Source organism: Rhipicephalus sanguineus, chromosome 1 (assembly GCF_013339695.2).
Source record: "Rhipicephalus sanguineus isolate Rsan-2018 chromosome 1, BIME_Rsan_1.4, whole genome shotgun sequence".
Lineage (NCBI taxonomy): Eukaryota > Metazoa > Arthropoda > Arachnida > Ixodida > Ixodidae > Rhipicephalus > Rhipicephalus sanguineus.
Genome location: NC_051176.1, coordinates 320,646,213 through 320,658,357, shown reverse-complemented (window position 1 = coordinate 320,658,357; position 12,145 = coordinate 320,646,213). Strand labels below are relative to the sequence as shown.

Below are 12,145 nucleotides of genomic sequence, written 5' to 3'. Positions count from 1 at the left end.
GCCTTTCGATGGTCGGCTGGCAGAGAGTCCTTTTGTCTAGCCTAGCACGTCAACCGGAGGGTCCAGACGCTTGTGTAAATAAACATTACTACTGCTCTACGTGGTAGTGCCAGTCTATTCACGGTACGAATGTCACCTTTGAAAAGGCGTTAAACAATACGCTGACCTACCTCTTCACTAGTCATGCGATTCCATCAAAATCCCAACATACAGCACACTGATTCCGTTTTGTAACAGTATAAACCAGCGCAAATGCACGGATAATAGAAGAAAGTGTTCCTTCTTTTGTACATGTGTTTGCGCTGTGTTACACTATGAACCACATTCAAGTAGCCTAATTCGCAGCCCACATTAACTTTTCTGAAAGATGCACAAGAAAGCGACTAGTGCCGGTCGCTTTCTAGCGCTTTGTTTAGACTAAACGAAGTCGAAACAGCAAAATAAAATGATGGGCGAGTTGGTTTCACATCATCATGCCGAATAAGTCTGGCATTTTCGAACAGTAAAGACAAGCATCAAAACTCTCTCTTACGGCAGAACCGCGAGGTCAGGCTGTGAACGAAAGCAACGCGCGACATAACACATCCGACAGCACCGCAAAAACAAACAGAGATTATAGTAGATCTGCTGCCAGTAAAGTATGTCGCATAAAATTAGATTACAACCCTGTCAAGCGGAAGTTTCGATGTTCACCAGCGCGCCTTCGAAATGCGTACACTTGCAAGTACTTCACAACGACCGTGCAGCGGCGCAGTGCGTGTTAATCTGCGGTGACCTGAGCAAGTTCAAACTGCCCGAGTGACAAATGCTGGCGAGCAGCAGAACATTAGGCCTACCAGCAGCAAAGTGAAGAGGGGTCGACTTCCTTCCTGTCGTATCCCTCGAGTTGACATTGTGTGGCGTAACCAGCTTCTTCACACGGGTCACATCACCGTTTCTGCAGCCTTCAAAGAGCTCACGACCAGTGTCTGCCGTAGGTGCGTCGAGAGATATTGGTAGATGGGCCCGTCGGGTTGCCATCATCCATTATGTGTGTCCGCTCACCGAGAGGAGCACTCTGGTTTCGTTTTCAAAGTTAGCGACACCTGGTTTTCAGTATCAGTAGTATCAGGGAACCAGCGCTCGAGTTGGATTACGGTCCATGTTACGGTCCCTAGAATATAGTTGGATGCCACCAAGTGTGCCACCAAGCTCGACAAAAAAAAAAAAAAACCTTTACTCTTTTTTTTCTTAGTGTTAGCCTAGTGTCGATAGTATCGCGTTTGGTGACGTAGAATCTGATGCGTTCAATAACTGAAGAAACACTCGCCTGTGACGTCATTGTTGCACTGGCCGTTGGTGTTACGAATGTCTCACAGTCTCACAACACATGATCTTCGGCTGAGGCGCACTGGCACCGTGGCGGGCGAATTTCGCTTCCCAATCATTTTTGGAAATTAGTTTTTCAGAAATTTGACTTATTGTGATTTGATGTTTTCATATCGTGCGTAACTACAGTGTACTAGAAGGGGGCAGTGGAACATAGAGTTAATATACTGACTCTAGAGGAAAAGCTCCCCATAGGGCCCATGCATTGCAACCTATAACCGCATGTATTCCGCCATGATGGAACAAACAAACGTTGCCAGATCCTGAGACGCTCGCTATATTTGACGGTAGTTATCAGTTTTAATCTGCCAACGTGAGCCAGCCACTTCTGCCGCTTCTGCTTCTGCCTTCTGCGCGCTGTCGTGTTCTATGGCGCTGTGTCAGGAAACATCCGCTGTGTTTTGATGCGTGAAGCCATGTGTTAAACGTGTAGTGTTGCCCGTGCAGCTGGCAGTTATGACAGTTATGATGCCGAGGAATCAATGTGTGAAGATATTTGGCGGTATGTAATTTTTGAGCGGTAATGCAATAGCGATAATCTATAGTCGCCAAGGCTTACCTGTTCGCTGTTGCAAGTGTCTCTCAGCCTCTAGCTTCACGTGTAGCTTATTCGTAGGCCACGGAAGCCGCGTCTCAGATGCCGAGGACGAAACTCCGTACAGTGAGTGCTGCGATGACCAGATACAGGGGCACTCCACTGGGGGCAGGGGCTATTGCGGCTGATTTATAAGAACCAAAACGAAAGGAGGGTGTGGTTTTTTGCGCACGCAGGTTCACCCAAAGATTATAAGACTAAATACCATGGACGCGCTCTGCTCTCACCGATGTCGAGGACTCCGACGTCGCCAGTTTTACGACTGCTTGGGCGTGACATTGTAGACTATCGGTCGTGGTCGAGCCCGATCAGCATCAACTTTTCAATTGATTCCTTTGCTCAAGCTGCGGAAGGAAGCCCACACATCGAAACCGCCCTGAATGCTTCATCTTGTGTACAACTGCGAAAACCCTGCGACTTCTATGAAGACATCACTGCAGCTTTTCTTCACTCACCATTTCGCAGGAAACGTTCTCACAGGTGCGTTTGCCACAGGTATATTAATCCATATATTTGTTCCCTCTAAATCCGTCGATCCCGTGCCATTTATACCTGCATGTCAGTCGTCCTCAGAGGTCAGCATCCAGAAGCAACATGCATGGTTTCAAACTCTCATTTTTATTTAAGGCTGCAAAATGTGTGGGAACTAGCTTCCAGGTTCTGTATACAAAAGTATCAGGCACGTCCAGTAATTTTCAGAACTTCACCATTATCTAATTCTGGCCTATTCACATGCAATATGCTGACTCAACCTTCCCGTATTTTTGAGTAAACTGCGTGTTATTCTGTATTCTTTTTTATTATTACTCATACGACATGTTTTCTATTGTATTTTCAATTGCTTAATCTGTGTGTTACTTGTTGGCCCTGCTTTTTTTATTCTCATGTTAACGCATTAAACCTTGTTTCCTTTTTCTACGCTTATCTTATAATCCCTCAACTTCTTTAATGTGCGTTGAAGGTAAACTAAACAGGTGAACATTTCGATAACGGTCGCACTTAGCTGCAAACTAAATTGCTTATATATGTGACATCAGTAACACACCTTGTGACATTTTAAGTAGAGGGAACCAGAGGACCGTTGTATATTTTATGTGTTTAGTTTGATCACACTAATCCTTTTCTTTCCTCCCCCTCAATGCAATCTCTTTCCATGACGAGTTTGCTTGTTGAAACACTGGACTATCACACAGTAAACTGTAACTGAGTAAACTGTCACACAAATTATGGCAGTAGATACAGCATGGTCACATTGTTTTATTTTCATAATGGAGCTCTGAGAACTGTGAAACGTCGTTATTTATTTGCCATAGATGCAAAACCTGTTTACGCATGTGAATTTCATCAGTTTCATCCCTTATTACACACACAAAGTAGCATAACAAAGTCATAAACTGAGAAAGTACGATTAAGAAAAGTAGGATATATGCGGCTGTATGTTGTAGTCATACTTGTCTCCTTGTCATTGTGAATTTCTGCATTTATGGAAAAGCAACAACCTAAACTGTCATTGAGGGCCATTCAACATATACGTAAAGGTGAACAATACAGACAGAAAGTGCGAAATCTGCTATATAATCCTGCAAATAACTTTGTGTATGTACAGGCTCGTCCACTGTTAGGGTGAACATGGCTCGGTGGGGCCACGCTCCGCGGAGCGCCACTCCCATCTGGCACGGCCATGCATAGAACCAAAGCAGTGCAGGCACATAAGAACCCACAAGAGATACTTTGCATTGTCTATTGCAGTGCAGGAATGCGCCACTCTTGCTCTGCTGTAGTACAGCAAGAGCGGCACGCTCCCGTGTGCCTGCGTCGCGTGGTTTCACTGTGTGGCTGCACCAGATACACTGGCACTCCACAGAGCGCTGTCACTCCTAGCCGCATTCAGCTTCAAGATTGGATGGGCCTGTATGTCATAACATTACCAACAAGAGCTGTTTATTGAACATATGTCCAACTTGCCGTCAGAGTTGGTTTACCTGCACAGAAGCTTTAGTAAAACTCAGTTATCAGTTCACGTATACAGGAGGAATCTGCTGATATCAACATAACACATGGTGTATGCCTGCTGGCCACTATCATATCTATTACATTGTGTATTGTACTGCAATATACAAAGTTTGCACCACATCAACACTAAGCATAATATTAAAGGGTACTCATCGTATGTTCATATGAAAGATATCACATCAGAAATAGAACAAATAATCAGCAACATGCACTATACAGCATTATGCTGAAATGTACTGGAATGTATGGAATGATACTAGCAATTTGTTACAGATGACATGTCACTGGAAAAGTAAGAGACATTTAAAAAGTTCAACAGAAACAGCATCAAAGCTAGTCATTGTATAAAAAGGATTGTTTCGTAATGTTTCTTCATTTATTTCACGATTCCCTGCCCTAGTTGATCACTATACGAGTATTGACCAAGTTGGCACAATATTTTCAGATGCAACAACAAGGTGATCTAGTATAACAAGAACTTTATGAATAGGAGCAGTGTCATGTGTCAGTGCCCCCTATATTAAAAAAAAAACACCTTGAAAGTGGTAAACCTACATGCACAAAGCACACATAGTATGTAAAATCAGGTACAGTGTAATCACAGAACATGCGTTAAAACTTTAAAAATGGCACATTTCGTACACTTGTTTGCAACAACTGCACTACTTTTCACCTTGCAAACACTGCAGCTTCTTCTTTTCTCCTTTTAGAGGTAAGACGTCTGAGCTTCAAGGCATTTCGTAAACGCACATTGAATTAAAACTTAGCATTTGCATTTTATCACACGTTCGTTGCATATACATTATGATAGCCAGCCAATAGTCGACACATATTCACATCTTCCACTGTCAAGAGCGTAATTGTCTAAGGCTTGTGTGGCTACTGGAATGCAGTAGCCGCAGAAGCCTTACTGGAACACTCAGGAACGGTGCATGATGTGCATGCTGTGATGCACACTACAACAAGAAGTAGAGAATGAAGTGCAGACATTAAATTATCACATATAACACTAAACTGAGGTTCACAGCAGAATGGAGACCTATCATCGAAAAAAGCTTGTTTCACAAACCAGCACTTTGGCAAGACGATTTCTTCGTCAGTAAGTTGCTCTCTGCGGCAGTAAGGGGGAAGGAACGCTTAGTGGACCGATAGAGAAGGAACGTGGTTTTTCATGTTTTTTTTTTTTCATTTAGAGAAAAGTAATTTCAGGAAGCATGTTCCCACAATACAACTACTACGCATGGAAGTGTCTGCCCACTTGGTATAGCTGTATTAAAGTTAGCACTAGTAATCTGAAAAGTTTATCTACTGGTGTTTGAACAGGATTTGCTTTGTGAGGAGTGCTCGGACATAAGTACCCCTCATGTGTTCCGTCACCCTTTTTGCTTGCTCTCGCAGGCGAAGTACACAGTATGTTCTTAGCATGAACTTGATTAACGAAATCACATGCTCAGGGTTTTCCCTATAGTGCGGCTGGTCTGATAAGCTCCTTTCATGCCTCTCACAAAACTGACGGAAAGATAATAGAACTAGCTGCTGTACTGTCACTTTTTGAACATGCGATAAATTATTCCGAAAGACATGCTCAGCTGTGTGAAGGACATGGTGCACAAGTGCAGATGGCATGATAAGTCCCCCATTATTCCTGATGAAAATCAGAACGCTAGTGATGTTGTCCTTGACTAGCATGTCAGTGCAAGAGGAGCATGTCACGTGCTTAGCCACAGTTCTAACAATGAAGCCTCCAATGTATTGTACGACCTCACTACTGAAATTGGTGAGGCCATAACTGAGGTTTCCATAATCGTGGTCAGCTACCTCAAATAGGACAGCTGCCTCTGGTGAAAGGGACTCATCGCTTTCCTCATTTTGTCTTTTTTGTGTTCGCTGATGTGGCAGTGTCACAAGACCTTCGAGGTTCGGGGCAACATTTCCTGTTTTCACAGGTGCTACATCAGCATGAATGAGCAGGCTGCGGTAAGCGTACCGAAACTGCATTGCTGAAGGGTTATTGTTCCAACCTCCACGGTGGCGCACACAACTGAAAAACATTTCGAGGTGATCTTGGCTGAGGCGGTACGTGCAAATGTAGCTGTAACAAAGAGAATGAAATATATTTTTTACAGATTGAAAATAACTTCGTCTCAATCTACAAACAAGCGCTAGGACTCGTGCAATGCACAAGTGCAGAGAGGCTCCTAGAGCTAGGTTTACATAACACGCTTGAGAAACTGATAGAGGCGCAATATGTATTGCACAGTACAATACAATTGTTCCAAACAGCTCATCCCATTGATATTAGGCAACAAAACTTATGGTGAAGGGCTGCACAGATAAAAAGATTGCAATACGGTACACATCCTACAATTCCTTTACTAATGGCGGTGAGCATATAAAATTTAAGAAGCGAACAGAGCACTATGAATGAACTGCTTGAATTGGAACATTGCATCTGTAGTACAATTATAGTTATGGCATGATCAAGTACACAAACTGGAGCACTCAAACTTAGTCACTTATGCTTTAACTTTATTCTTGCTGCATTTATAAAGCACATATCTTACATATAAGTTCCTACCCTACATATAATTGTGCACTGATCAATTATCTAATTAAAGGGAAAGTGGCGGTTGTAGCCTTACCTGCATAGTGCTGACGTGAAAAGTCTCTCTGCCAGTTCAGCTACACTTTTCAGAGTGAACGCCAAGCTGATTACTGACATACGTCTCCCAGATGCACAGACCAAGTCTCCAGATGGGAGCCGTAATGACATCAGACTAGTTGAGAGGTCCAGCATAGCTTTCTTCTGGTGGCGAATTGTCGTCGCTCGAAGCGGAGACTTGAACCCTAGTTCTCTTGGCTTCTGGGAGTTTAGCATGTCAAATAATCTGGAAAAAGCAGACTGTTAATTGAATATGCATAGCATTTACATCATGACTTACCGATCAACATCAGCGACAAACTTTGATGTTCCCTCACTTCCCGCAAACTGCTGCAAGTTTAGTTGCCGTGCTAGCTCTAGGCTTTTACTCACTGACCAGCTGAATGTCTGTGCAGCCAGCCGGACTTTCATAATTTGCTGGTAATATTCAATGTGGGCCCTCCTTAGCTTGTTGGCTGCTCGAAGGCCTTCGGCTTCTTGAAGATCTTGAAGCTTTTCAATATAGCTCCATTCAATTTTCTGTGAAATAGAATTCATACCTTAGAGTTGGCACAAAGTTCACCAAAGTTAACATGCTTACTCCATATCTTGAGCTTTGCAGAACTTTCTTGTCACCAAGAAGATTCCTTAGCAGTTTGAGGCCATGTGCTGCATCAAAAACAATTGACACTTCTTTTGATGGCTCCACAGGGTGAGTGAAGGTTGTCTTGAATGAGTTGCTGTTTGTTTCATGGACACGGCATCCAAGTAACTTTGCCATTGCAACATTTGCAGCGAGGGCATCACATACAATGGCAACCACATCAAGAGAGCATTCAGTAAGTTGAACGATGGCCTCTCTGACTATGTTCATGAGCATTTCCCCACTGAGTCCATTGTTCAAAAAATAACCGAATGGCATTTTCCATGGGGAGGCAATGCCCACGGCCATCAAAACAAGTGCGTCTCCAGCTAGGCTTGTGTCGTCGGTTTCAATTGGGGTCTGCCCATTGCCCAAATCGACATAGCCAATCAGTCGGCCACTTGCAGTGTCAACATCGCATTTTTTCCTGATGCTCATGCCGTCTAACATCAGACAGCACAGTTTCTCCCTTGCACTCTTTTCTTTGAAGGATTCTTTTAAGTGCTCAAGAGCTTCATGTGTGAACCCCGGCCAAGCATCGATGACTTTTAGCCAGGTACGAATGGTCTGTTTGCTGGGCAAGCAGAATATGCTCGAAACGTAGTTATATGCACTGGGTGAATGATAATACAGTGTTACTGCAAACTTGCGAAGCTCTTCGCTGTAGCGTCTTCTACTACGAGCACGACTGGTATTGGTACTCCAGTTCTTAATTAGCTCCTTCGGTAGCTCGCCAAACGATTCCAATACCAGCTCCCCTTCTGAAGAAAGCAGCTGCTTCTTTTTGATCTCGGCAATAAGTCCTTTGAGGGTAGACACTTTCTCTCTTTTCTTTTTAAGCTGATGTTTTGTCTGTTTCAGTCTATTTTTTGTCTTCGACAGTCTCTTGCTTGTGTCCAGGAACACTGTTCTTGGAGACCTCAAGGCGACATACTTGTGATCGTGAGACTGTCTCGGGTGCTGGGGAGACCTTGCTGCCTGTGAGAAAAATAATTTGACCAGTATTTATATTGTTGAAACAAATGGTATACAACGTAGTACAACGTATGGGATATTCCACAATGTGCTGTTACTACAGATAATACTAAAAGCTAAGCTGTTGCCGCACATTTAAACAATGCATATTGCAATACTGCAGAACACATATGAGAGTGTGGAGCATCTTGCGTAAAGCTTCAGCATATTTAATGATAGCTTATCTGCAGGCTCCTCTATCTGAGGTAGGGGCGTTTGCATTGAGGAAGAAGTTCGCAGTAGTCCTCTTCCTCTTAAGACATATGACAGTAGTTTAATAAGACATTTGAAAATATAAAAAGAAGCAGACTCTATGCACCAGTGCCCTTGCTTCTTGCCTCTTACCTGTGCGATGTGCCTGTGCTGTGCCATGACTCGCGGCGTCTTCCCAGGGGAGCTGGCATGTTGTTGCATAGGCGTCATCTGAGAGAAAGGGTGCACTGTTCACATGGAGAACTGGTCATATTTAACTCATTGGCTCACCCTCAAGCGCCTCCTCGGGGATTTTATTGGCACACTTGCTTCCGGTGTAGCTGACCGAGGTGTGCTCGTTGCCTAAATGTCAGAACACAATAACAAAGATAGGTGACTGTAGGCACCAGTGCCCTTGCTTCTTGCCTCTTACCTGCACGATGTGTCTGTGCTGTGCCATGACACGCGGCGTCTTCCCAGTGGTGCTGGCATGCTGTTGCATAGGCGTCATCTGAGAGAAAGGGTACACTGCTCACATGGAGAACTGGCCGTATTTAACTCTCATTGGCTCACCCTCAAGCGCCTCCTCGGGGATTTTATTGGCACACTTGCTTCCGGTGTAGCTGACCGAGGTGTGCTCGTTGCCTAAATGTCAGAACACAATAACAAAGATAGGTGACTGTAGGCACCAGTGCCCTTGCTTCTTGCCTCTTACCTGCACGATGTGTCTGTGCTGTGCCATGACACGCGGCGTCTTCCCAGTGGTGCTGGCATGCTGTTGCATAGGCGTCATCTGAGAGAAAGGGTACACTGCTCACATGGAGAACTGGCCGTATTTAACTCTCATTGGCTCACCCTCAAGCGCTTCCTTGGGGATTTTGTTGGCACACTTGCTACCGGTGTAGCTGACCGAGGTGTGCTCGTTGCCTAAATGTCAGAACACAGTAACAAAGATAGGTGACTGTAGGCACTAGTGCCCTTGCTTCTTGCCTCTTACCTGCTCGATGTGCCTGTGCTGTGCCATCACACGTGGCGTCTTCCCAGGGGTGCTGGCATGCTGTTGCATAGGCGTCATCTGAGAGAAAGGGTACACTGCTCACATGGAGAACTGGCCGTATTTAACTCTCATTGGCTCACCCTCAAGCGCTTCCTTGGGGATTTTGTTGGCACACTTGCTACCGGTGTAGCTGACCGAGGTGTGCTCGTTGCCTAAATGTCAGAACACAGTAACAAAGATAGGTGACTGTAGGCACCAGTGCCCTTGCTTCTTGCCTCTTACCTGCTCGATGTGCCTGTGCTGTGCCATCACACGTGGCGTCTTCCCAGGGGTGCTGGCATGCTGTTGCATAGGCGTCATCTGAGAGAAAGGGTACACTGCTCACATGGAGAACTGGCCGTATTTAACTCTCATTGGCTCACCCTCAAGCGCTTCCTTGGGGATTTTGTTGGCACACTTGCTACCGGTGTAGCTGACCGAGGTGTGCTCGTTGCCTAAATGTCAGAACACAATAACAAAGATAGGTGACTGTAGGCACCAGTGCCCTTGCTTCTTGCCTCTTACCTGCTCGATGTGCCTGTGCTGTGCCATGACACGCGGCGTCTTTCCAGGGGTGCTGGCATGCTGTTGCATAGGCGTCATCTGAGAGAAAGGGTACACTGCTCACATGGAGAATTGGCCGTATTTAACTCTCATTGGCTCACCCTCAAGCGCTTCCTTGGGGATTTTGTTGGCACACTTGCTACCGGCGTAGCTGACCGAGGTGTGCTCGTTGCCTAAATGTCAGAACACAGTAACAAAGATAGGTGACTGTAGGCACCAGTGCCCTTGCTTCTTGCCTCTTACCTGCACGATGTGTCTGTGCTGTGCCATCACACGTGGCGTCTTCCCAGGGGTGCTGGCATGCTGTTGCATAGGCGTCATCTGAGAGAAAGGGTACACTGCTCACATGGAGAACTGGCCGTATTTAACTCTCATTGGCTCACCCTCAAGTGCTTCCTTGGGGATTTTGTTGGCACACTTGCTACCGGCGTAGCTGACCGAAGTGTGCTCGTTGCCTAAATGTCAGAACACAATAACAAAGATAGGTGACTGTAGGCACCAGTGCCCTTGCTTCTTGCCTCTTACCTGCACGATGTGTCTGTGCTGTGCCATGACACGCGGCGTCTTCCCAGGGGTGCTGGCATGCTGTTGCATAGGCGTCATCTGAGAGAAAGGGTGCACTGTTCACATGGAGAACTGACCATTTGCATTCCCTGTGGCTTACCTGCAGATGCTTTTGTGGGGACGCACTCGCAGTTGAAGCAGATGAAAGAGGTGTGCTCATTGTCTGAGTGTTAAACAAGATGGGTGACTGTAGGTGCTAGCGCCATTAATTCTTGTCTCTTACCTGCATGTGCCCCTGTGGCATCTTGGGTCTTGGAGTTCTCGTGGGTGAGCTGCTCTGGTGAGGTGCAGGCATCATCTGAGTAAATAAAAGAGAGGGTATTGAAATGAGGAACAGGGGGAAATTATGCAGCCCTAATGCATCTACACACTGTTATTACTTGAAAGTTAATATGTAAACATAGTGTTCAGTGTATAATTTTACTTTTACTGCTTTTGCTTTTTGCCTGCAGGTGCAGCTGTGAGATCCTTGGTGTGACAGCTTGGTGGATGCATTTGATGAATTAGCCAGAAAAAAAGGGGGCGTTAAACCTCAGCAATTAATTAATTAAAGTGACTGGAAATATTAAGAACTGTTTTATATAGAATATGCTGTGTAATTTCTTAATTGCAGTAGTAACTTTTGCAAGTTCACAAGTATAAAGCCTTCCACAGCTGTGCAGCAAGTGCCCCAGCTTGAAGCTGAATTTTTCTTTATGAATAACGCGTTTGTATGTATTGAATGTATTTAATTACGATATGTTTAATTGGATGCGGAGATCGCGAGTGGTCTTTAAGAAATCTCGAATGGTAATTCGGAAATATGCGAGTTCGTGCACTTTATTTCCTCTGTATTTCCCACCTGTTGATTGCCTGGCACAGAAATACTTGGCACAGCATCGGCCTTCAATGTATTTCTGGTGTGACCTTTATAAAAGCATGATGGCTCAAAGTGCAATGAACAGATTTTATGGTGAAAATCCAGATCTGCCAATGAAATTCCGGTTGCGCCGATCCACTTGTCCAGCAATTCTCTGTTTCTGTGAGGAAACCTGGAAATAAAAACGCCACTCATCATGTTTGTTGTCATCTTTCCTTAGAGACTTTCATGGTAGACAAAGCAGTCATTGGAAAATGCTTCAATGTGATGCTTGTTTGCCACTAGACAATTTCGATCTGTCACGAGAGTTGTCAGCTCACGTCCCTTTTTTTTTATAAAGATTGTTTACTCACAGGTGGAGGGAAATGCCCGAGCCCTTTGGAGCTTTTGTTTTACACAAAACGCACGAAGGCGGCATCGCGTTTAACCGATTGCGTCGCGCCGTCACATAGCAATCCTAATCATACCACAAAGCGAAACCTGCACTACACGGCCTTGCCGCTAATTAATAGAAATCGAAACCAAAACTTGCACATTTTATTGCATAATTGTGTACATTGTTCTGAATTGCGCACTAAATATTCCTATAGCCTTAGCATTCAAAGCTCTTCTTCACTCAGTCAATAGTTGTACCTTATTTTAATTGCAAAGTGTAA

The 12,145-nt window shown here is 44.8% G+C and overlaps 2 protein-coding genes across 2 annotated transcripts in view; both read right to left on the bottom strand.

The window, feature by feature from the left end:
• LOC119379489 (poly [ADP-ribose] polymerase tankyrase-2) overlaps nt 1–1,064 on the bottom strand; it is a 536,202-nt gene extending 535,138 nt beyond the window's left edge. Inside the window, exon 1 of the mRNA XM_037648790.2 lies at nt 837–1,064. Coding sequence (XP_037504718.1) covers nt 837–1,023 — 187 coding nt within the window. The 5' untranslated portion in view covers nt 1,024–1,064. The remainder of the gene's footprint in view (nt 1–836) is intronic.
• Nucleotides 1,065–8,043: 6,979 nt separating this feature from the next.
• LOC125757598 (uncharacterized) lies at nt 8,044–10,618 on the bottom strand. The gene is made up of 13 exons (XM_049413196.1): nt 10,585–10,618; nt 10,310–10,420; nt 10,168–10,239; nt 10,028–10,105; nt 9,886–9,957; nt 9,746–9,823; nt 9,604–9,675; nt 9,464–9,541; nt 9,322–9,393; nt 9,182–9,259; nt 8,758–8,829; nt 8,620–8,697; nt 8,044–8,238 (listed from the first exon to the last, which is right to left on the bottom strand). Exons 1-13 carry the CDS (start codon nt 10,616–10,618, stop codon nt 8,123–8,125), a joined length of 1,011 nt encoding a protein of 336 aa, XP_049269153.1. The 3' UTR covers nt 8,044–8,122.
• Between the last annotated feature and the right edge of the window lie 1,527 nt (nt 10,619–12,145).